Source organism: Polyodon spathula, chromosome 9 (assembly GCF_017654505.1).
Source record: "Polyodon spathula isolate WHYD16114869_AA chromosome 9, ASM1765450v1, whole genome shotgun sequence".
NCBI lineage: Eukaryota > Metazoa > Chordata > Actinopteri > Acipenseriformes > Polyodontidae > Polyodon > Polyodon spathula.
The window spans coordinates 44,683,195-44,709,956 of record NC_054542.1 but is presented as its reverse complement, the minus strand read 5'-3'; the positions used below and the strand labels follow the sequence as shown (position 1 = coordinate 44,709,956).

Sequence of the window (26,762 nt, the reverse complement as noted above, 5' to 3'; positions counted from 1 at the left end):
AGTCTGAGCTTCGATTGAAAATAAATGCATACATGAATAAAGATTACTGGACACATACAGTTACTGTTTTGAATGTAGTGGCTGGGAAGGAATTTAAAGAGAGTATTTGAAGAGGTTTTGATGGGAGGTGATTGAAACGCAAGCTGTAATTACTGTAGGTGCCTGAGCAGTTGGGAGGTCCTCCTGATCCTCTTCCTGGAGGAGGTTCTTCACTGTTCCATTGCTTTGCTTCACTCTGACTCCCACACTCAGACTACAGCCTATGAACTGCCACATTAGAATTTCCAAAAGTGACTTCAGAGACCATTTTAATATCATGTGTTGGGATTTTTAATGTGGGCTACTGAAGGCGAATGAGAGCAAACTCATATGACAATCCCATGGATCAACAGTATATATGATTGACCAGCTATACCAACTAGCCTATAACTTGTCTCATAGGGGTATCCACTCCAAGCTCTTTTGCGATAAAGAACATAAAGCCTTCATATTAGGTCTTTTTTGTAATATTTATCATGTAATTTTCATTAAACATTTTCATAAATTTCGTTACTAGTTTTACACAGGTTTATTGCACTAAACAGGATGTTTTAATCCTTAAATTGGACCTGAATTTGTTCTCGTTCCAATATTTACAGCGATGTTGATGGATACAACCTTGCTTTGACACCCCGTGCAATTTGAGAATTCAGTGTTTTGATTGGATGTGATCTTAATAACAGGTCGATAAACCAACACTGGGGGGAAAAATACAAAGCAAACAGAAATAATAAAGAGTGAAATGGCAGCAGCATCTGTATAGGACTCTGTTAAAATTATTAACAGAAACAACTCAATTTTTCACGTGTTTTTAAAAACATTTCTTTCTATTCTGATGTAGAACCTTTGTGTTGCAATAGTTCTGTGTATCTAATTTAACAATTGGTCTTGAGTTTCACTACATGAATCCAGAAACTATTATAGTTACCCTGCACCACACCCTTCAGTTCAAGACTATGCAGTTGTGCATAGTTTCCATTTTACCACTGACACACCTAGTAACTAATGTTAATTGGAACAACAGGTAGTAGCTTTATTTTGAAGAATGGAATGGTAATCTTGCCCTAACTAAAGGAATCTGAAGAACTGATAACTGTATTACGGATAAAATGGAATGTGAAAAAATGTCTTTAGGCTTCAACACTGCTATTGAGGTTGACTTGTATCTGATAAAAATGCTGCCACTGACCCCAGGCAAAAACCACTGAAGGGTGTCTCATGTTTTTCATTACATTGACAGTGAAAAATGATGGACAGCCCTCTGTTTATATGTTTAGGACGGTTGACAACCTGACTTACCTGTAAGGGTTTATTTGATTAACCTGTGCTCTATAAGGATAAGCCAATCCTGATGGTTTCCGTAATACTGTAAAATGTGTTTAAAAAAAAAAAAAAAAAAAACAGCTGTAGCTTATCCCCACGTGTAGACTAATCGAATCAAGCCTTTAGTTGCCGATCTGATTGTGGAACCATATAGATAACAGCTGCCGTGTAAGCCATTTCTTGCACAAAGTCACTTTTTGTTTTTTATTCAGTTGATCTAAACAGTATAGGATCTACATACTCATATTCGTCATTTAAATGTTTACAAAAGGGAACTTTTGAGTTTTAAATATGAGTTTTATGTATAATGATCCACTCTGCAAATAGCCTAGACCACACCCTCCTAAAAATAATAATCACAAGTAAACATCTTTGGAATGCTCAGTATTTGAAATATTTACCATCACTGTTTCCAGAATATTTTGAAGTTCTCGCAGCCTTTATAAAATTCAATTTATTAATGTGTGTGAGAGCAAGATAATACATACCAGAACATTATCCTCTACAAGACTTGGAACCATGGGTGAAATTCTGCTGGTACTTCATACCAGGACTTATTTCGGGGACTTATTTCATCTTCTTTTCCTCCAACAAGGATGCATTTCATCCACTCACACAGTCCACTAGTGCAATATTTCTCAAATGCACTTTCATTCAATACAGTTGATGTTGCTTGCATTGGGCGCGTTGTTTTATTCACTGTTTACTCTGTGGTCACTGAACTGTTGTTCAAGTCAACAGGTGAAACTCAATAGATTGTTGTTAATCTCACTCACCTGGCTAGAAAAAACAACATGGATGCCACCGTGGAAACTGTCAGTGTGGAGTGTGGGGAGATCAAATTAAACCGTTTAGTTGACTCTGAGATTGCAAATCTTTTAAGGAATGGTAAATAGAAGTCCTACCAAATCCCTTTTTTTAGGATATCTTGAAACAAAACTCCCTCTCTACAGCAATTACTGCATAGTGTAATATTTCTAAATACTTATCATTTAAGGTTTAACTTAAGTGTTATCTACAGTTGAGATATTTGATCATTTTCTATGGTACTGACATACTTGTAAATTAATTGAATCCTGAGAAAACAGAAGAAAGCCCCGGAGCTACAGAATAACCTGTGGAGTAAAACACCTGGGTGAGTGGACTGAACATCACAAAACAAGTCTGTCACATTTACAACGACACAGCAGGGGTCTTGAAACTTTATTAAATGCTGAACTTGACTTTTGGTGCAATTAAAGATGTGAAGAATGCAATAGCTTTCCTCCAATGATTGGATGTCTGTGGAATGAGGGAAACCAGTCATACAGGTTTCAGACGTTGTTAGCTTGCTATTGGGTTTCAGAGCACACCCTCTGCTGCACCTTGTATCTCCTCCCAAAGTGAGTCAGGTGCTTTGGAAGGAATCTAAAAACAGGTTAATGTTCCACCAGCCCACACTCTGGTCTTCTACCACAAGCTTATCAGCTATTCGAAAGACAACACACAGGTAAGCATTGGCAATTTACTCCTTATAATTATGGTTTTACACAATGTGTTCCGCACCAGGTTAGGTTAAAATAGAGAAACTTTGATCAAAAAGTTGGATTGAGTAATATTTTGTATTTAATTATCAAATCTGTCACATTACATTCAGAAAATTCATTCAAAACTTTGGATGACATGAAGATGAAAACAGTACAAATGGCCAGGGCATGAATTTATACTGTGTCTTCTTTTTATATGAGTTTTACCCACTGGTAAAATATGGTTTAAAGCTTAATAATGTGTTTGACTGGTAATAGTAGCCTACATTTCTTTATGAATGTGTTGAAAACAGTCTGAATAGCATCAACACAAGTGTTTAAAACAAGTAAATGGTTATGAAGCAATTCTATTATTATTATTATTATTATTATTTATTATTATTATTATTATTATTATTATTATTATTACTGTTCAAAAATTTAAAAACAAAACAGAAAACCACAAAAATATTTCTTCATTGAGCAGTAAAATTATTTTTTTTAACTAGTTTCAGTCAGCTAAAGGCAATTAAACACTGCACCTGCGGTGGCATGTGATGTTTAAGCTGATGGTTTGTTAACAACTGAGGTGTATATCTGAGCGCTGGTTTACTATAACATGTTTGTTTTTGTAGAAAACTTTATAACTTGCTCTAATTGCTTTAATGTGAATATTTTAATACTAATTATGATACCTTTACACAGAAAACCACAGTTGTGTAACAGCTCCCCGCCCTGAATCTAGACAAACCGGTTATAGTAATAATAACCTTCACGTTTGTGTCTATCGCTGAGCTAATGGGAGTGCTCCTACAAGGGCATGTCACAGAAGAGTCTGTTAAAAAAAAATACATCCAGTGAAGAGCAAACCCACATTATTGCTATTAGTTAATCCAATAGATTTTTACATTGTTTTCTGCATAGCACACAGTGCCATATCTGGCCAAATACTGTAACTATGGTATGTTCGATAGGGTTTTAATTAAGCTCACTGTTCCAAAAAAGTAAAGGCAACTTGTCATTTTAGCAAAATATCCAGAAAGTCCATTTCAATGTGTGCAGAACCATGAACAAATCCAGTGGCACTATTCTTACTGTATGTAGTGACCGAGACACAGTATTCTTCTATGGCATGTCTGAGGTATGCCCTTTCACAACACATAGATATGTGTCCTACAGTTATTGCTTTTAGTGACTATTTTACACACATCCTCCTTGGCCATGCTGTCCTAAAAAAACGGGGTCACCACAGTGTTGCTTGTAATCAAATCCTAGACAACAAAATTCTCTACTTATTAAAATTAAAAATATTGGAACATTACCTAGAAAATACTGTAGACCTTCAGAATACCCAAAGTTATTGTAAGTTTATGTCTACTTCATATATAACACAACCCTTTATTGTTTTACAGAGCTGTTTAATAGCATAAAAAAGTGCTTGTCATTTAGATCTTAATTTACAGTAGGGTTCAAAATACAAAAGACTATTCTTAAGGATACAGTCATAAAGGGAGTGCCTGGCTTTCAGCAAGCATTTGAACAACAATCTTCAAAGTAAAGATAATATATTCACAAGCTATGTAGCACAATGTAAGATAGATTTATGTTTTCACTTTGCATGTGGTATCAGAGGGGCCTGGTATAGTATTAGAATAGGTTATACTGTAGTCAAAATTGCCTTTTCAAAAACTGAAAAAAAAAAAACATAAAAAGAAAGTTACTGGCTTTCAATGTCAGTTAAATGGTTAAGAAGGGTGTGTGAGTTATTGTAGGAATCAAGCCTGGCAACTAAGTAAGCAGCCACCACAGGCAGTAAACCACAGGGTGTGCTAATTCACCCTATTAGGTGCAAAGAACAACTGAGGGTGGCAAAATAGATGATACCAGCTGTTCATTGAAAAGGCTGTTGCTTAATTTGTCATTGATAAGACTTACAAATAAAGGAAAACAGTCCTCTTTGAGAACTACAAAGACATTATTTTGGGCGTGGGTACATTCTAGATGCAATGAAAGTTACTGAATACAGAGATGATTCATAATCAATTGGGTTGTGAAAAACACAGAGGTCTACTCAATTAAGAGTAGTCAAGTTGAAAACCTGCTTCGGTCAAATAGCTGTGTATGGCATAATAGCCAATAACTGGACAGTTCTGGTGTAGATATTCAGAACTTTATAATGTCTGCCCAAATATGACTACAAACAAGTGTAATAATAGCATCATTATTTTAAATGAAACACATCATCTAATAAGGAAAACAGTGGGAAATAGGGCACTATGATTGCTGCTTTCATGAAAAATGAAACAAACATCAACCTTCATTTTCACTCCTTTTTCAGATTGACTTAACTTAGCCATCAGAATGTCAACTTCATATGTGAAGAAATATGGTACCAAAGCAGGTAACACTAAATGTTATATATTTAAAGACATGCTCTTCTTGCCTTCTTTTTTTTATAGTATTCCATTTTTTTGTATTCTTTGTTGGCTTCACAATTGATCAATATACAGAAATATTTTTATTTCAGATGTGTTCATGTAAATTACATTATTAAGTTGGAATACAAAGGTTGTCTTTCATGTACACTTATCATGTCTTTTTATGGTTGGTGTGAATTATTGAATATTCTTTCGGCATTAATTGAAGTGCTGTTTGGGTGAAGCTGGAAATGCAGTCTCGGCTTTAACGTGTGGAAAGGTCCAGAAGGAGACAAAATCAAAGTCTTTATTGTATTTTATTTTTTATATTTTCAGACTTTTTTGTGGTGTATTACTAAATAAATAAATAAAAAAAAAACAGCTTATATACCTGTTTTATATACCTCTATTTATATACCTCAAAACAAGCCTGGCAAAAAGCTAGTGCATCTCAAACTTCCTGAATGCAGACAAGCTGAGTATGCTAGGAAAAAAAAAGCATATTTCAGCAGTTTAGAGAGTACAGTTTACAAAGATTTGAATTTGAGATGCAAGCTCCATAAAGCCTTTTTTTTAATCAGCATTGTCAAAAGATTGAAATATTCGTACGAGCTCCACAGGGCTTGTATGAGGCTGTTCAGATTCCAAACGAACATGTTCTCAGCTTTATATTTTACTAGCTGTTTATCAGTGTGTATTTGTGTATACAGGACACACACCATATTCAAAACACCCTTCCTTTAAGCTTGAGGGTGGTTTCCTTCTTTCCCCGTCGTCTGTGTGAGATTTAGCAACCTGACACATGAGATCTTACCTGTGTGGTGGCAATCTATATGCTATGGAAGCACAAAGCTGCTGCGTGGTCAGATTCAGAATATATATCTAATAAGATAACTAGCATCCCAGTTTATCTCAGCACATCATTTGGACAGTTTGGATATGTTTTACATTGTTTTATTTTATTTTTTATTTTATGTCTCTCCCAGTGTGTTTCAGATATTCTTGTGGGCTGTAGGATTAAAGTTTAATAATGTGCCCCTATCCTTACAGTCATCTTTGTCACAGTTGTTGTTAGTTTTGCTATTTGGTACTTTTTAAACTAGCAGCGACACAAGTGTATTGTAGACTTAATTAGAACTGACAAATTTATATTTGTCATTACCACATTTTGAGTCTCTTAGTCCAACAAAAATGAGATGCCTTCTTAGAAAAGCACTATTATGTTAACAATGAACAGTGAGTAAAGAGATGTTCACAGGCATAGTTACAGTGCAGTTACAGGCACTGCAAACAGTTATTTCCCATTAGAAAGTGGTTCTGGGATAGGGTTAAGGTTTGTAGGTTTTATGATTAAACATAATGTAATGGAGTATAGTTTGGTTTAATTAAAACATAATGTCAGAATTCGCTGTTTTGGAAGGTGTGGTGGTAAAAAAAGTATTTATTTAATGTTTGGCCAATTTTGTACAAATAATTTGCTGGAAATTTCAGATGATATTCCATTGCTACCCGTAAACGTGCAGAAGCATGTCATGCCATTCTGATATTTAGGTACCAATTTTATGACGGTCCTACTTATCATTTTAGTTAGACGGAAAAAAACAAAAAAAACATTTCCCAATAAAAACTCTGAAATTGAATTGTTATAGAAACTGCCTCAGCACCTGGCCGTAGTCAGGTTATTCAAGATACTAAGAAGAGGACCAATCTGCTCCAGGACAACAGTTGGATCAAGAAGTCGTCGAATGAAGATGTAGCGTAAGTATCGAATTCATGAGTTACTATATTTTAGACTATATTTTAGGCAGTAAAACCCAATGCATCTGTTTTATGTTATCTTTTTCTGTATAATTACTTGAACAACGTCATTGGTCGTTTTGGTTGAAACCAGAGTATTAAAAAAATTTGTATGGGAAGAACAGAAACCTCTTAAAGGGATATAATTCCAGAACAGCTCCTGAAAATGGAATAAAACTGATTTAAAATAAATAAATAAATAAAAGTGATTCACATTCAATGGAAAGCACCACCTCATATTTTGTGAGAGCATAAAGGTTGGGCTTATTCCATTTGTCATAATAGATTAATAGTATTATGAATTAGTCAATTAGCAGATGCTTTTATCCAAAGTGCGTAGGGGGTGAACTATGCATCAATAATTCACTTACAATAGGACCTCAGTTTTACATCTCATCTGAAGGAGGGGGCACAAGGAAATTAAATGATTTGCTCGAGGTCACAGAGTCAGTGGCTGGGGCAGGATATGAACCGGGTACCTCCTGGTATCAATCTTTAACCACTGGACCAAAAATTAAGGATTAAGTCCGATTTTGCCTTTAACTGAAGGCAGAACCTCCTACTTTTATCCTGGACATAGTTTTTACAAACAACTGGAAAAGAGGGCCCAAGGAAAAGGTTTGAGAAAGGTGTATCATACAATGTGTTCTTTTTCAATTACAGCAAAGAAGAAAATTTTGGCAAAGTTGTACTTAACCGATACAAATCTGAAGAATCCCTAGACAGGTAGCAAATGTGTTCTGGTTCTTCTAATATGCATGTTGTATGAACTGGGTGGTACCTTATTAAACCCTTGAGGATAAAGGCATAATACAATAGACTGAAGTAACACAGATAATCTTCATCACAATGTGTACCTTTTATGTGTATGATGCATCCTCATGTTGACAACTGAATAGAAAAAAGCATATATATATATATATATATATATATGAACTATGCATCAATATATATATATATATACTGCTGTGCAAAAGTCTTAGACAGGTTGCATTTTTATACTCTGATGCATTATAAGCATCAAGCCTCTATTAGTGTTTTCTACAATTATAACAGCCTTGACTTGCATAAAGAAGGAAAAACATTGAGTGAAATACTGTAGCTCGCATCACTCAGTTTTCAAGGTGTGGTATCAGAAGCATAATCAACAAGTACAGAGAAACAGCATCTGTAATTGACAAACAAAAAAGCTGTCTAGCAAGGATGAGCAAAACTTGAAGATAATATCCTTAAGGAATAGAATGAAGACAAGCATTGAATTGACAACAGAACTGGCAGAAGGCACAGGTGTTGTTGTCCATCAAATCGACAGTATGAAGGTCACTCTTGAAATCAGGACTTAAAGGATGTGCTGCAGTAAGAATACCTCTATTAAGAAAGGGGATCAAGACTAAAAGGCTAACATATACACAAAAACACAGAAACTGGACTGTGGAACAATGGTCTGAGGTGCTTTGAACTGTTGATAGATGGATGACATGTAGTTTTGGAAACAAACATCATAACTTTATCAACCAAGGGTTTAATAAAACAGAAACTGTGTGCAATTTTTGATCAATAATTTAATTGATTGCTTTGGGTTGCAAGCATGTTGCAAAGCATGATTTGAAATTGCTAAATAGTGCTTGTAGGATTCACTTTTGCAGCATTAGCATTTAAAAGGTCCACTATTATTCTGTTGCTAGAGGTTGCTTAGCATGACACTTAGCATGAAGCATGATATTTTGGAAAAGGCTTTGTGAATTTCCACCTACATATTTTTTGTTCTGTCAACCTGAACTAGTACAGAATAGTTACATCTCTGTAAAAAAAAATCAGATTATTTTCCATTTTCAATTATTAAACAGAAGAACAGAACTGGAAAAATCAGCATTTACATCTGGATGCATAATAGAGAAGCACTTAGCATGTGGTAGCTAGCTATTGGATGATTGATTCCCCTCCATGTTGGGAAAGTTGTGATCATAAAAGTGTTGTAAGGAATGTAACCTTGTTTATGTACCATATTGCTGCTTGCATGCACTGTTTCTGGTGGAATGGGTGGATGAATACTGGCCATAAATCTGTTCAGGTTTTGTGTGTTGTACTTGTGCTCACTGCATTATGTTTAAACAGCAATGCAGACAGAAAAACCAGCTCTGAAATCAAGAACACATTCCCAAGTCAGGATACATTAACCAAAAGGTAAATGAGTTATTTTTTCAAAATTGTTTCTTTTTTTTTTTTAATAAATATCTTTTGTATATGACTTTGACCAATACATATATGGGATTAGTCAAGAGACATTTTGTATTGATGGGAAATGCTGCATGCTATTTTAATGTTGCAGACGGTATCAATGGGAAAGATGGTGTCTAGTAACCTTGCTGTCCATCATATGGTGCCTCCACCTGTTCAGTTTCATTGCTCGACTGGCTGTTCCACAACAACATTGTGGCTGAGTGCCTTTGGGGTCTATTCATAAAGGGTTAATGCCTCTCGAAATGAGAAAACAGGAGTACATGATCTGATTTCTCCCATAGCTGCCTATTTAACGGTGGTTACTATTCATAAGAGATCATTGAGGTGCGTTGTTAAGCCCCAAAATTTTTCGTCTATGAAGGCCTATTTTAAATGAATTGAGATAAAGCGGTCCTCAGCATCAACCTGCTGTTCATAAGAGTGAATGACAGCAAAATGCTGTCAACAACTTGAAGTTATTGAATGCTGGGTGCAGTAGAGTTTAAATAACGACAGCATCAAAATAACATTGTCAAAATTTGATTACCTAGGACAGTTGGCAAGTACTTTTATGAATACACCCTTTTATACTGACTCTGGGTGGTTAGCAGACAGCTAACAACATTGTTTACCATTTGCATTCTTGAGTATGTGGATTGAAAGTCAATGAGAATAAAACAGCAGTAGGGTAAAAGTTGGGGGTAATAAATGTTTTATTTCCTCACTTTTCTGTACCTAAAGATACAGCACCAGTGAAGCGCAGCTAAATAAAATCAAGTAAGAACTTTTTTCAACAGCTTTTTTCTTTTCTTGTTTTTTTTTTTGGTTTAAAAATCTTGTACTGTACCTTGCAGCCCCTTAAAATCTGATGAGGTTTACTATGCCTCCAGACATTCCTAACAAGAGTAAAACAAAGAGCTCAGTTTCTGACCTAAAACAAATAAATACATTATTCAGATGTTGTACAGTAGCAATGTTACATGTGAACTCCTCATTAACCTGCTCAATATCTAACCTGCTAAGGTAGACACTGTAGTATGAAATGTTAGTGTTGTTCAAGATGTAAACAAAATACTATGAATCAAGCTGAACATATAACACATATAGTATATATATATTATATGATATATAATATATATAATATATCTATATATATATATATATATATTCTGTTTTTCCATAAATGAAAGTATTTAATCTATTTTGCAGGATAAAACGTCCCTACGACTACTGTTTATGTTTGCCATCCATAACATCAAAAAACACAGGAGGACTAAACACTATATGTTAAAAGGACCCATATGTTAAAATGGACCCATACTTTGACCCATTCGACTCCTCAAGACCGTGTCTCGTTTTTAATCACTCGATAACACCCACAGTACAGAAATGTTCATTAATCATCAACAAAAAGAGAATGTTTAAAAAAAAAGATGTAAAGCTGGCACATTCGTATTTCAGAGAAACTGGAGAAATGGATAAGGACACAGAACGTCTGCACAGCACTGAAACACTACATTTAAAAACAAAACAAAACAAACTCTACTGTTGAACCTCATCTTCTTTAATATTAGCATCACAAGGGTATCCATGTATTATAAAAAATAACAGATGGGCCTCTTCAGTGAGTTATAGGAAAACAAATCCATCTTGGGTTTCTGTGATTATAGTTACCTGAGGTTATAGATGACTTAACCTTTGGTCTCATAATTTATAATGTTAAAAATGGAACTCCATCACTTAATTTCAAAATATTCAAGAAACCCATTATCAATGTACACAGTTTAATAGGCTGACCATTATCTGCCATGCCAACTGTTTACTACATTGTAATTGATCAACCATTACAGGCAGTCATGGACAACTAGTGATGGCAAGTCTTCTACTTTAGTGACTAAAAGGTAGGGGTCCCATTGTTTGTTTTATTTTTTAATTGTGTTATAAACATTATGATTTGCAGTGCTCCTCCTTTATCAAGCCATAGTTACGAGACTGTGCTATTTGTGTTTGAGATCAAAAGTGCTGGTGGAATGGCACTATGGGGCAAATGGAAACAACAACCATTCCGCATTCAAATGTATTCTGTGATATAAAGGGTCATCTTAAGAAAAGCGAGAGCAGTGTATACTGTGAAAGGAATGGCAGAAGTTGTAGCCCAATTAATGTAACTGCAACCCTAGTAGCAGGTATATAATCAAATAACTACATTTATACGGAGTGATTTGAAGGATTAAAGCACTTGTCCATTGACTTTTTGATCACCCTGTTTGTATTAATTATAAACCTCACTGAATTTAGACATTATTGGTATCTTATAATGATTTATTTACACATTTATAATTTACTATAAGTTCAGTAAACATAGCTATTTTTTTTGTTCTCATTAGTGTTACTTCCAGAACCACTCCAGATGGCAAGACTACTACTGTCACAACACAACAGAATTCATCAACTAAGTAAGCAGCTTCTGTGTCTAAGGAGTAAACATTGCACACATGATTTGTAGATATAAACACTCTCCTTCTGGTGGTACCAGTCAGATTCCACAATACTGAATCTTCCATTTTTTTAGGACTTGGGGTTCCTCTCTAAAAGATGATCCATATGGGACTCGTTCTACCACCACAAATAAGTAAGGATTATTATTATAATTATTATCAATATCATTATTATTATTATAAGTAGTGGTAGTAGTTGTAGTCTAATAGTATTTGTAGTAGCGGTGGCTGTGGTATATGTATGCATAGCAGTAGAACAGTTCAAGTATTTTCTCCATTGGTAATTAAGGATATGTTAACTAATAAACTGTTCTTTATTGAATGTATTTCATAAATTAACGATATGCTAAAATATTTTCAGATTGGAAACAACCGAAGTCAAAAGGCTTTCAACCAGGTATTAATTTCATTCATATAATATAAAAATGTATATACAATTGCACACTTTGTTTATTAGTGAAACTGAAGCACCTTGAAACTTTATTCAATTGAAATGAATTGATTTGTATGTCATCTTTATATTGGATTAGTGTCTTGTCAGAGAAGCCACAGCTACAGCAGTGGCAAGGTTTAAATCTTGGTTAATTGCTAAATACTGTACATATATTGATTTACTAAAACCTGGAATAACATTTACAGCCATATAATAAAATGAATACTGTAGTTATTTCACCCTACAGCTGTAGTTTTTAGTGCATATGTATTTTTTAGTGTATTAAAAAAGCATTAAGTATACATTTCTGTACCACTTAAAGCCAATCAGGTGTTCAATCCACTGATAAAACAGCGGATTTGAAAGACCCATCATCAACAACATTGAAAGCCATTGATGGGTAAGGCTGTCTGGTAATTCCCATGAATGGATTAATTATATTTACAAACAATTTCTCTGTTTCTTCTGCATGTTGACTATAGCTGAGACATTTAAAGAGAAGGATGACTGAGATGTAGTCAGAGGAATTGCTTGACAGACTCAGTGCTGTTCTGAAATTGATTTTGGTTTGTTTATTGAGACATAAAGTAAATGAATGTTATTGTGTTGTGTAATTAGGCATACCATGGCAGTTACTGCACACCCTTCTTTGAGTAAATTTGCCTTATTTGGCTGCTTATGTCTGCTAAGAAATAAATAATAAATAAATAAATAAACAATACAAAGACTTAATGCAACTAGATGCCTTGAAATTCAATCAACAAGAATGAGAAATGAATAGAATGAAAGCAAAGGAAATCCAGCAGCTGCATGGCCAGCGCAGACTAAGTTGAAATCTGATCAAATACAGCTGGAATTTTAGAGGATGCAGAAATATACTTGCGTGAAATACATAGCTGCAAGATTTATGTATAGGTGGAAGGTATCTCAAGATCTGCGAAAATATGAATACCGTGAATTAGAAGAAATAAATGTCTGTATAAATGCATACCTTTGTATGTATTATAAAAGGGTATGGTAAGATGTGCTTGAGTTAACATAACTTCCCCGGAACAATACTAATTTGGGACATAGGTTTGATCTAAATTAATTATTCATTTAATCAAAAGTGTCTAATTTTGAAACAATTGCACTACAAATATCTTAGCAGGAAAGCGTGTTCCTCTTAAAGATGCAGAGATAGTTAATAAATGCAGAAACTTATGCTATGCTAGTATTCATTGAATTGTTGGAAGAGTCAGAACAAATCTCAGTGCTCAGCTTTAATAGAATTGTGTGTTTTCAAGTGTTCTTTTGTCTTCCCTCTGGTGAGATAACTCAATTTTCTTTTAAAGCAAACCAACTATTCTGCCTCCTAAGCCAAAAGCAAATGATGTGTCTAGCACTAAGGAGAAAGACAATGGGTAAGGCTTGGTGAATGGGCTACTTTGAGCATGGTGTAATGTTTGGGATGTCTTGCTGCATGCTTCCTGGAAAAATTGAGTACATTTGCTTACAGTGATATATTGTAAATGCATGCTTAAAAAACAACATTGATTCACTTTGCAAATATGTAAGGAGTTAAATTCCAAAATTTGGTTTACAGGATACCTGTCTATACAGTTTGTTACCTGTTAAACAAAAAAAAAAAAGTATGTAAGAGAGTATGTAAGATGTAATAGACATATTCTCAATGGTGAAATGATGCTGTCTATTCTTAATTTTAAATGCTTGGCAGATATTTCAGCAACAGTTTCCATCAACCTTGACTATATCAGAAAAGAAAATATATTTCCAGCATAAATTTTATTTAATACTATATGTTACGTTGTAAATACTATAGATATTATATAGTGCGTTCAAAGATATGCTCTTTAAAAAAAAAAAAATTAACAGGGCTTGTCAATCTGTAAATTGGGCTTGTCAATAAAATTACCCATATGAAAAAGAAATATACTACACATACAGTGAATGTGTTTCATTATTCAGACACTGTTTTTTTGGATATGCATATATATGATAGGTATTCTGTAATAGATTTTACTCTATCTATATCATTTTAACTAATTCATTTTTTTCAAATGTGTAGCTGAAATGCATAACAGGAACTGGCCTAACTAAATGTATTGGTACTAGAGATGTATCTCTTGAATAATATGCCAATACAGTTATTGTCACATCATTAGAGCAAATATAAAAAAACGATTTGTGTAAGTGAACATCAATTGAGTCTTAGGGTTTCTTTACTTGCTCATCTTTTCATGCATAATCAACTATTTGAACTAATATGGGGTACCACTTTATTTTATTCAACATTGTAGCTATTACCAAACGATACTCTTAATTACTAAGGTCTTACCAACAATAATATTTGATGTTTTTGTTACACGTGTAGTAGAGTAATGACAACAATGTTACTACACAACCACATGTAATTACACTGCAATTAATTCAGTTTAATCTTTTAACCCCTTTTCATATTTTAAGAACCCTGCTTGTTTCTTCATCTACTAAAACCACTAAGACTGCTGTGACTAATATAGCAAGCAACCAGGAGAGCATTAAAGACGGGTAAGGATTGTGTGCCCATGGTGAATAACATGGTGGTGGGGAATGATCACAATGTGTAAGAATGCTTCAGTTCTATCACTCCCATTCGCTGAGTTACAGCATGTACCTTTATTTCTTCATCCCACTGAAGACGGTAAACAGACAAGATTGCAGACCACATATTGTCACCATATACTGTATATACAGCATGAATGCAATTTTCAGTGGAGCATTTGGTCATCCCATTTTTTATTTACCTTGCGTTCATTCAAAACGAGCAACAGAATGACTGGATGAATTGCACTGCTTCTAGATTAAGCCACATTGCTAAGCAGAATCTCATCTTAATTTAATAATACTCAGAAGTCAGCTGATTGATGTAGGATTAAATATTCTCTCTCTATATATTTTAACAAAAACATTATACACCCAAAGCACAGTTATTTTTCAAATGTGTAGCTGAAATGCATAACAGGAACGGGCATAAATAAATATAATTGTACTGGAGATGTATCTATTGAATAACATGCCAGTACAATAGCATGAATATCATCTGTAATTTAACCAGGTCCCAGTATCCATAAGCAATGAGCATGTACCCCTTTCTACAGATGTACTGTAGTTATATTAGAACTACAGCCAATAACATCCATAAATGTTTTTCTTTTCTTTTTTAAAAAAAATCTGGCTTCCTGCTTATACTTTGCTATGTTTTTTTTTTTTTATTATTATTTATGAATAGTTATAGTTAGTGGTTCAAATAATTGACTGGCTTGATAAAGTTGAATTCTCACTGTTATAAATGCACAGCTATTGCTGTTTTGATTATTAATGAAGTTCTCTTCAGTTCTTGTTACATCATTAGAGTAAATGTAAAAAACGGTTTGTAAAAGTGAACATCAATTGAGTCTTAGGTTTTCTTTAATTGCTCATCTTTTTATGCATAATCAACTATTTGAGTCACTAATATGTTTCTAAAAGAAACTGGTACCACTTTATGTTAATCAACATTGTAGCTATTACTAAACAGTACTCTTAAGTCCTAAGGAACTACGGTGGAATTAATATAAAGTCTTAACAACACTACCATTTGATGTTTTTGTTACACATGTAGTAGAGTAATGACAACAATGTTACTACACAACTGCACTTGTGTAATTACAGTGCAATTAATTCAGTTTAATCTTTTAACCCCTTTTCTATTTTAAGAACCCCGCTTGTTTCTTCATCTACTAAAACCACTAAGACTGCTGTGACTAATATAGCAAGCAACCAGGAGAGCATTAAAGACGGGTAAGGACTGTGTGCCCATGGTGAATAACATGGTGGTGGGGAATGATCACAATGTGTAAGAATGCTTCAGTTCTATCACTGCCATTCACTGAGTAACAGCACGTACCTTTATTTCTTTATCTCACTGAGGACGGTAAACAGACAAGATTGCAGACCACATATTCTGTCACCATATACTGTATTTTCAGTGGAGCATTTGGTCAACAAAATATAACAGAAAAAGTATTTGATAGCAGACAGCACTGTAACTGAAGACAAGTTGATATAGAGTTATATAGAGAATACTAGATGGCAGGGAGTGTATTATAATGCTGTGCTATTCCATCAAGACAATCTGATGGATACAGGAAGAACCTTTGGAAATGTTCTTCATATAATACTGTGGTGTATCAAACAACATTCTATAAGCAAGTTCTATAAAATTAACCTCAGACTGGACTGGTTAAAGTTCAATCTTTGCTGCAGTGCATGGGTTAAAAGCATATGTTTACCCCAGTGACTTCTAAGCAGTTTGTACAGATGTCTTTTTAAAATAACTAAGTTGTATCACCAGCTGTACTAACAATAACATTTATTTCAGCTGTAAAAACAATTGCTCTCTAGTGAAGCAATTAAACACTCTCGTGCCCATATTGAGACAAGCCTGATGAACAGACTGCTTCAGTAAATACTATATTTATTCCACGCGCTACTAATGATCTGACAGTTCCATTTTGGAAGATTCCAGTGTCAGATCATTTGGAAAAGATAAGAGTCCACATCACTGGAAAGAATAAGCCAATGTAAAGACTTGTACGAGAAACATTGTAAAACCATAAACTGATGGCACATTTTACACTTGCATTTAAATAATAATGTATCTTTTTATAACCTAATTTTTCCTGTAGCAGTACAATCTGGTTATGTTCTCTTTTAACCGAGTGTTTAGAATAGAAAAGCAAGTGCCTCAAAGGGAGAGATTTTCCTGCTCTTCTCTCAGTTCAGGTGAAAGCCAACATTATGTACATACTGTATCTTGGCACATGCAGGCTGATTTGATATGAACCCCATCGCACATCGCTGTCAAAGCATTTTAGGAACTTTTTGTTCTGTTCTGACCTTGTGTTGTCACCTTGTTCTTCTTGTTCAAAGACCCACAGTACAATGTTGACCTCCCTAGTAAATTTAGTCAAATGGGAACCCCACAATCAAAAGTGGCATTTTGGGGGTACTTAAAAAACATTTGCATATGTTATAGCAAAAATATACAGCTTCTCATACTATAGTAATACATTGTACATTGTTTATTATGCAGTTGAATTTGTAATTCCACATTCCGAAAAAATCCTTGTTATGCCATTAATTAAAATAAAGGGGAGTGGTATCATCTGCCTTCATTATCTACTTCCACCAGTTTTTACACAAATATAATATTCTTTGTGACTATTAATCACAATTGACAGTGTATTTGACAAAATGCTCCTTGATTAATTTACACACAGTAGTAACTTATTTGATGCTTGAGATTTTTAATAATGAGTCATCTATGCCCTGCTTTTGCTCATTCAAATCATTTCGTCGACTCAGTGTCAACAGGGCCCTTTGTAACGTTGGTTTATCCAAACTATTCTGTGTGCTTCCCTAATACAGTCATTACACTACTAATATTATCACTCATTCACTAATACTCTTTCATCTTTAAAGAAAACTGGTTCCTGTTCCAACTACTAAAACTGTAGTGCTTATTGATCAGTCTACAGCCCAGCAGAAAAGTGACAAGGGGTAAGGTCTACAGTACAGTGCCCCTGGCAGACTGCTAGATGCTTGGTGGTGGGTCATCTGTGGTGCATCTTCTATACTTAAAAAAAAAAAAAAAAATGCTGTAAATTTACAGTATGGTTACACTGTATAGTTTCCTGTGATATTACAGTTTTTTTTTTTTTTAACAGTGTATATTAAACATGAAGCTACAATTAAACCTGCTTACTGTCACGTCTGCTCATACCAGTAGAAGCTACTTAAATAGCTTTGTTTGTTATGTACATTTTGTCATTAGTTATTCTCAGTCCCTGCTATGATATTAAAAGTGTCTGACTAAACATTTTATACCATCAGTTCTAGTGTTAAACGCAGTTTTACAAAAGAGTGACCTAGACAGCATTTTAGTTAACATTTCTTGGTACTAATATATCCTAAACTCTTTTTATCTTAAAATAAATCCTGGTGCATTCACCAGACTGCAGCTCTTAGCTGTTTCTCAACAAGGTAATATATTTTATTGATCCTGATTCGTATGTTACACTATCATCGAATATTTAGTTTTATTTTTTCTTTTTTAATTACATTTTTATACCATTGTATAGCTTGGAGCAAAGTAAAGCAGACATGCATTTTTAAGGAAATTTAAGAGAAAAGGAAAAGTGGTCCAAAGATTGGTAAATGCATGCTAAAGAAATGTGTGAAAATATAATATGGAAAGAAAGGAATAGTATGGAAAAGAGTGTCAATAATAACTGTTGATTTTTGTGTTGTTCTTTTGTCTTCACAATGACCCTAATATAAAAATAAACATGTTTTCTATCTCATGTTGCTGTTCAGAATATGACCCCACATTGCTTTTGAATAAGCAACAGACAGAATTGAAGAGGGTCTTTGAAAAGCTTTGTGCTCAAGACCTGACTCAAAATCCTACAAACATATAAATGATTTAGTAATAAAGTATAACCTGCTGAATTTACACATTAACCATGGAAGGTCTTAGACTGCTAAATGTTTCCCCATTTAAAACCTCCAGGTAAAGAACCCAAATCAATGTTACTGAATTATAGAATTGTGATAGCTATTTAAACACGACCAGTGCAAGGTAAAAGATACACCACTGGACTGTAAAATTTTTTTAAGATTTTTTTTTTCTTTTTATCGCTCCATATCACTGCTTACCAAATTATTGTAAAAGACAAACAGTGAAGCAGCACCATAGTACTGTGACAAGCAACTGATGTGCTAGAGTGGCCTAATTCACAGAAAGCTTAAGCACTGTACATGACACAGGAGCTGGGAGCTCTGCATCGCAGGCTTAGACAGCAGGTCACTGTTTTATTTGATTTATTTATTTTTTATTCAGCCAATGAATGTTGTTATGTTGTTCATGTTTCCTTTATTTTTCACATGTATTATTTTCAGAGAACTGGATATTGCGAAATCTGGTTCTTCAGTGCAAACACCTGTTTCCAACACTACAATCACCAGGTAAACAATATTTTGATGATTTTGTGGACAGTTCTCCTCATTTCTGCTTATTATTTTAATCTCAGAGTATGGTATAAACAGTTTTAAATACCACAATAAAGTACATATAGTAAAGTGAATGAGCTGCTGAGTAAAATGTGTTGATCAGATGTTTCATGTGTGTGAGACACAAGTCGGGAGCACTCTATATGTAAATAAGAACACGAATCAGAGCTTCAAGATGTTTTCAAGTAAAGTTTTTCATGTTCTCACTCCGGAGATTGATTTTTAAATAATTTCATATATCAGAGACTTTGTGAAAAATGAAAAGATCTGAAAAATAAAATAATCTGATCTAACCATTTATATATATATGTGTGTGTGTGTGTGTGTGTGTGTGTGTGTGTGTGTGTGTGTGTGTGTGTGTGTGTGTGTGTGTGTGTGTGTGTATATATATATATATATATTCTATATATGTATCCTGTTCACAATGATGTGACATGAATGATGCAACAGAATGGTATGGGGTTGGTAAGTACTCTTAGTGTTGCTTTGGTAGTGAGATGGCATTTAATCAATATTGTGTGTTGTGTTATCAATTGAAACAGTCTAGTCATCATAACACCACTAGGTAAAGATCTGATGAACTGTAGACTGTGAAGGATTTTTCTTAAACCTTGATTCTTATGTAATATTATTTAAAATATATTTCAAGCTATACTGGCTTCTGTTTCTAATTATTATTGTTATTTATTTATTTATTTATTTTTTACATAGTCCACTTGATGACCTTTACAGCTCTCTTGTACCAGCTGCAAAAACAGCCTCCTACTCAATTAACAGAAAAAGTGAACCCAGGTAATTTTGCAAATATATTATCTCAAGACAGCATGGAAGTTTCATAGGATCAAGTGTCCTTTTGTAAAACAAGCATAACAGATTCACACCGATAATATGATTAACCTTTGGAAATATGCTTACAATTTAGAAGTACTAAATTCTGTGCCCAAAATCAACCCCAGACCACCCTCTGAAAATCACAATGAAAATCTCAAATCAAATCTCTTGTCTGATATATTGGTGGTCAACTGGATCCTTTGCCAATGAAGAGGTCTCAGTTCAGCACTGCTGAATGCAAAGCTAATATACCAATATGGTGATAATCACATGCTGGTCACCATATATTTATATATTTATAATCATCAACTACATTTATCAAAAACTCTTCTGGCTACATCTCCCATTTTTCAAAATGTATAATTTAAGATAGTTTATGAGGTATAGCAGCAGTGTTGTACAGGATGTGTGGTATTCATGGTAATACACACACAAGCAGCCAGCACAGTGTGTAATCTTTGTTTTTGATACCTAGGACTGAATACAGTTATGAATATACTGATGGAGCAAGCACCCGGAAACCATCCATTTCCAGTAGGAGGAGTGAATCCAGGTAATTCCATGGCCGGCACAAACAAAATGATGATATTAATAAATAATAAATTAATAAATAGATATGAAAGAATACATATGGAGTACACCAAAGTGCTCCAGGTAGAAAGATCTACTTTAGACACTGTGTTTGTTTTTGTAACTAGGTTTTAATTGGTAAGTTCTTATACCATGTGTTTTTTTCATTTTTAGTATAAAAAACTATGACTTAAAAATATTTAAATGTAGTTATTTTAATCATAAACAACACAAACCTCAGGGCAATTTAATATCTAGACATGTGTATAAGGGTGGACATGTGATGAATAAACAGATTATGTGTAAAGCAGCTTTGCTGTTACAATCAATGTTATTTAGGAATATTTACAGTAAATGTCTTTCTAAAAGGGAAGCTTATCACATGGTTGGTTATATCTCTCATACTGTACATTAGCACTATGTAAAATATATTCTTCAAATGGATATAATCCTGTAGATGGATATAATCTTGTAGACTACATTGAGTTGATCTAAATATACTGTAGGTGCTGTTTAAATCATTAAAACAGGTAATTTGAGTCCAATGATTATCAAAAAACAATATCTCTAACAAGGCAAGTAAGTGCCTGTAGTATACTGTTATTAATTAAGCACTAAGGAACACATTTTGATCACATCACAAGGAGCAAGGCAAATGCAAATAACATATAACAGAACTATCAACAAGACTGCACAAAAATTGTGGTGTGATTCTTTACAAAGTTTGTGTTTGTCTGGCAAAAGCTGTGCTGTTTTAACTAAAATCACATTTAGAAAAAAATGTTGTGATTTATTTGTAATCTATATCCATATTTAAGTAGCCTATATAGACAAATCTACAGTATGCTTCCAACTATCTTTAATTCGTTCTTTCTTTCATAGACTGCATAGATTGACAACAACTGAGTGTTGTGTTTCTCATTGGGACACAGGAAAGGATGGTTGAAGGATAGAGATGTGTGTGATATTGTGTCCCAGTCACACTGTTTCCATCTTATCCATAATTATATATTAGGGATAGTGCTAAATATGTGGGAAGAATGTTGCCTTTCTTTAAAACATCAATATAGATGTTACAGTGTTTAATACTTGTTTCGTTGAATATTTCAGCTATGACATTGATTTCAGCCCTGCAGAGAACACAAAAACAACATACAAGGACAACAGGTATTACATAGTGTAATTACCTATAAAATATAAGAACTCATACAAAATATAAAAACTGCTTAAAACAACAGTATGACTGAAGGCTTAATGCATTATTCCTTGGCTCCCATTGTTGTTGAAGAAGCCAGATTGTGGACATTAGGCTTGTATACCTGTGTCTCCTCTGATGTGCCCTAGTTGAAATACTGAAGTAAGCTTTTGACATTTGCAATGACACGTTCTGCAGACAATAGCATGAAAATAAAATGTGCACACAAAATGCTACATTGTTTCTTTTTAAAGCTTTTTCCAGCAATGCTTTACTAACAGTTATCCTAAGTTTAAATGTGAGGCAAAACAAAATAAATACAGTATATATACGGATTACATTTTCTTCTCTTAACAGCAGCCCACGGTCTAAGTTGTATGAAGACACTGTTTCAACCAAAACAACCAAAACATTGTATTCATCTTCTGACAGGTCAGTAAAATCTTTAACAGTGATAACAAAGACATGTTGTGTGTTACTGGCCCTGAGATGTCCATGTATCTATGGTTGTAAAGAATAGTTCTGAAAACGTGGGGCTAATATTGCAGGTCTGTGTAAATGGTATAGTGTTAGGCAAAGATCCTCTTTCAATTTTTGTTTCTTTGTGTATTTCAGCTACGGCTATGAATCCAGCCCAACAGTATACACCAAAACAACCTACAAAGAAAACAGGTACTGCATTGTGCCATTGCTATAGCTGCATCACTGCAGTAGGCTGCATCATTGTGATGACGTACTCTGCAGTTTTAAAAAACAATCTTAAAACTGCGTGTGGCACTGCCTGTGTTGTAAACAGAACACTTTTTGAAAGGGAACATAGAAAAATAGAATTAATATCAGGCAGATTTATTCTTTTTTCTCAACAGCAGCCCACAGACTAATTTGTATGAAGACACTGTTTCATCAAAATCAATCAAGACAGTTTACTCAACCTCTGATAGGTTGGTATTATCTTTTTACTGCAACAAAGTCACTTTACGCGTGTAACTCGCTAGCACTAATCGTACTATTTTTTTTTCTATAAACTTTGTCTACAGGTCTGTTATTGAAAAAGACATGTGTACTTACTGCCGCAAGCCCATGTCCACAGATGCTAAAATGATCCTGGATGAAATGCAAATCTGCTGCCATGCCTCCTGCTTTAAGGTTAGTGCTTTCTATGGGAGAATATTTAATGCAAAAGTTTTTGAATGATCAGTCTGTCATTGGACAGTTCACATTATACCTTCCAGTTATATATATAAAAAAAAAACGTTATTTGTGCATACTGCCTTGTCATTATTTCTCCTTTGTACTTTTTTTTTCATCCAATTGCTGCAGTGTGAAGTATGCAATTGTTCTCTGGGACAACTGAAAGCTGGAGACAGCCTGTGGATCTACAGGCGCACTGTGCACTGTGAGAACTGCTTCACCAATACAAGGGGTGAGCTGTTTTTATACAGGACTTCATTGTGAAAGTGATTCATTCATTTCTATCTCATCAGTGAGGATGACAAATAATATCTGAGTGGCAATACCACCTCTAGCTCATGGTATAAGTTAGTATCATACTAAACTACACAGAATCATCATACTGCTGGAAATATGATTATTAATGTTTAGTGAAATCCAGTTGTAAATCTAAACCTCGTATTAGAAGCAGCTAACCCAATTATACTGATCTAGTTAAAAAGGAAAGGATTATTTTGAATGTCATTAATATTTTATGATTTGTTTTTCAGAGAAGTGGCACCGCTAGGCTTAAAGCAAAAGAAGAAATATCAGGATGCCATGCACGCAGCCTCTGAACCATTCATGACATACATAACAATGTTAATATAGTTTTAACAATATATAGTATTTGTATTTGGGGACAAGAGATATATGGTATATTTTTAAGTAGGTAAAATGTACTTGTAAAACATGTCACAGGTTAAGGGTATTTCATGAAGCTTTTTTATGTACTCAAGGCATCGTAGATTTTAAATGGTTAATAGGTTATTATAACTATTGTTTTATAATATGCAAATATTACAAAGCATAATCATTGAAAGAAAACATAATGGAGACCTAATAAACATAAAGACATGACTGTCATACTGTCACTACTTGTTTCTTGTACCGAAATTTAATATATATATTATATATATATACGATATATATATATATATATATATATATATATATATATAATATATATATATATATAGATATATATATATATTCATTTTTCATATAAAGCTTATATATAATAATCCATGGGAATATTTGTTGGGGGTCTAATAATAATAATAAAAAATGACAAAATGACTTAACGCTGGCGATAAAAAAATAAAAAAAAACTAAATTGTACCTTACATCTGTATTAAAATAGTATATGTGCACAAATTGGTATGTACTGTTTGTATTTTTTTTCTCATAAAGCCTATTCATACATGTCTCAAACAAGCCTACTATAAAACAAAACAAACAAACAAAAAAAAAAAACACCTTGACAAAGATAATTGGTTTAAAAATGGCTCTGGAATTACAAATTAGGTAATGTGAAAAAGTCAAATGAATGAAACAATAACGTTGTCAATTAGGAATAATTACTGAATAAGCAGTGAAGTGAATGAAGCTGTGAGACAAATTGCATCCTCTCTCTTTTCCTGGTAACGCATTTCAGAAATACTGACCAAGGGGCCGTTTCCCAAAAGCAACTTGAGCCAAACCGACATAAATGTCGTGCTGTGACTGTGGTTACAGCACAATCACAGTGATGCAGGACGAGAATACATTGCAGGGATTGCTACTCGGCTCTGTCTCATACGCAGCGTCTTTGAAAATCGAAACAAGAATGACACACAATTCCAATTACTATGAACTTTTCTTTTTAATTTGTCAAATATTCATAAAGGATCATCTAGAAATAAATTGTATCTGTGTATATATATATATATATATATATATATATATATATATATATATATATATATATATATATATATAAATTGTGTTTTAAATAAAAATAGCACACCCCCCCAATTATTATAATAATTATAATAATTATATTATTAATATTAATAATATATTAAATTATAATATAAACACCAGACACACACCTCCTTCCTCTGGCAGGATAATTGGTATCGAGATGGTGGTTCGATGAAACTGCTTCAGTGAAAATGAGTTGTTTTTGAAATACTTCTAATTTTGCCTTTTTAATAGCAACTACTTCTTTGTGGTGTCTGTTGTTCATGCCTCCTCTCAAGGTTTTAAGAATACTTTGCTTATTGTTTTCAAGCTCAATCAATTCCCCGCTGCATCGACATGTGTTCTTGTCTCTTCTTTTTCTCTTGCCTTGTTGCTTCTCCGTGGTTGCGGGTTCCTCGTTAGCAGAAGGTGTTTCTCTTCCTAGAGGAATGCCTTGCAGGGAAGAATCTTGCAGAGAAAGGACTTGTTAGGGATTGGCTTCACCACTAATAGAGGCAGATGCCTCACATGTGGGAATTTCTCCAGCAAACAAGTCTATTTCACCAGAGACACCATCAAGGCAGAGGGTCCCATAATGTGCACGTCTATTTCACCAGAGACACCACCAAGGCAGAGGGTCCCATGATGTGCACGTCTATTTCACCAGAGACACCACCAAGGCAGAGGGTCCCATGATGTGCACGTCTATTTCACCAGAGACACCACCAAGGCAGAGGGTCCCATGATGTGCACATCTATTTCACCAGAGTCACCACCAAGGCAAAAGGTTCCATGATGCGCACGGTTTTTTGTTCCTATGGGGTTAGTTCCAATGATATCTGGCCACCCCGTTGATTTTTTTCTGTGCATTTGTAATTTCAGCAGCCTTACGTTTTGTCAGACTGGCAAAGTCCTGCCACTTTAGTAATTTGATTCCTTATTGTTGTTTTCAGCTTGCTAAAAAACACATCTTTTTTGTCCCCTACTTCATTGAGAAGTATTTCTACCTCTGATTTAGTGAATCTGTCTTCATTTTTTGGTATCCTTCTCCATCCTTAAATGTAACCTATTGTTTTTCCCTTATTCTTTGTCTGCTGCAACAAAAAGTAACGTTTTCTAGGGTAACTTATAGGTGTGTTCAATTCTTACATTATTGGGGTGAGAATAAATCAATTATGCAGACAAATGCGGTTGTCATAAACACACATTTATAAGATTATTAAATTAGCTTTCAATGTATTCCTTTACTCAGTCCTAGAATATAAACTGTCGATTCCACTCCAAACGAGTTTTAAATGTAAGCCTATTATTAAAATCACGGAGAAAATACTGAACAAATCAGTTTTGTGTTTGACTCCCCATCCTTTTCAGCACCTTTGCTGGGACAGCACCTTCTATTATGTACATTAAGGTCGGTATTAAGATGCAGTTTCACGGTGTTTTTGGGAAACGCACTCTTCTGAGTACCCGGAAAAGGCATTGAAAGGAGTGTGGTCTTCCTAAAACCTACATCAAATGATTACTTTCTCTACATGGTTCACACACACACACACACACACACACACACACACACACACACACACACACACACACACACACACACCATTTGATGAAGGTTTTAGGAAGACCACACTCCTTTAAATGCCCTGTCCGGGCACTTTTGTCTTGGTCCAGAAGCATTGTAAAAAAACAAAAACATCAAAAAAAAAACATCAAAACAAAACAACAAAATAAGGCGTTTAATTATATCTATCTATCTATCTATCTATCTATCTATCTATCTATCTATCTATCTGGCTAAACATAACGAGTAATTGTGCGGTATATGTTTTAAGACGTTTCTCAAAGTTTTAATTCTCAGTTTGGGCAGTTTTGTCTTTGTCGGGCAGCATTTTTGCTAAATAT

At 34.2% G+C, this 26,762-nt stretch overlaps 1 protein-coding gene across 1 annotated transcript; it reads left to right on the top strand.

The window, feature by feature from the left end:
• The first annotated feature begins 2,156 nt into the window (after positions 1–2,156).
• Positions 2,157–24,290, top strand: scel (sciellin). Its single transcript, XM_041260010.1, has 21 exons — positions 2,157–2,250; positions 6,934–7,042; positions 11,152–11,202; positions 11,689–11,757; positions 11,874–11,933; positions 12,161–12,196; positions 12,555–12,632; positions 13,567–13,635; positions 14,699–14,782; positions 15,971–16,054; positions 17,738–17,815; positions 19,217–19,282; positions 20,039–20,119; positions 20,634–20,711; positions 21,839–21,895; positions 22,281–22,355; positions 22,539–22,595; positions 22,790–22,864; positions 22,961–23,069; positions 23,244–23,346; positions 23,645–24,290. Exons 1-21 carry the CDS (start codon positions 2,157–2,159, stop codon positions 23,659–23,661), a joined length of 1,530 nt encoding a protein of 509 aa, XP_041115944.1. The 3' UTR covers positions 23,662–24,290.
• The last annotated feature ends 2,472 nt before the right edge of the window (positions 24,291–26,762 follow it).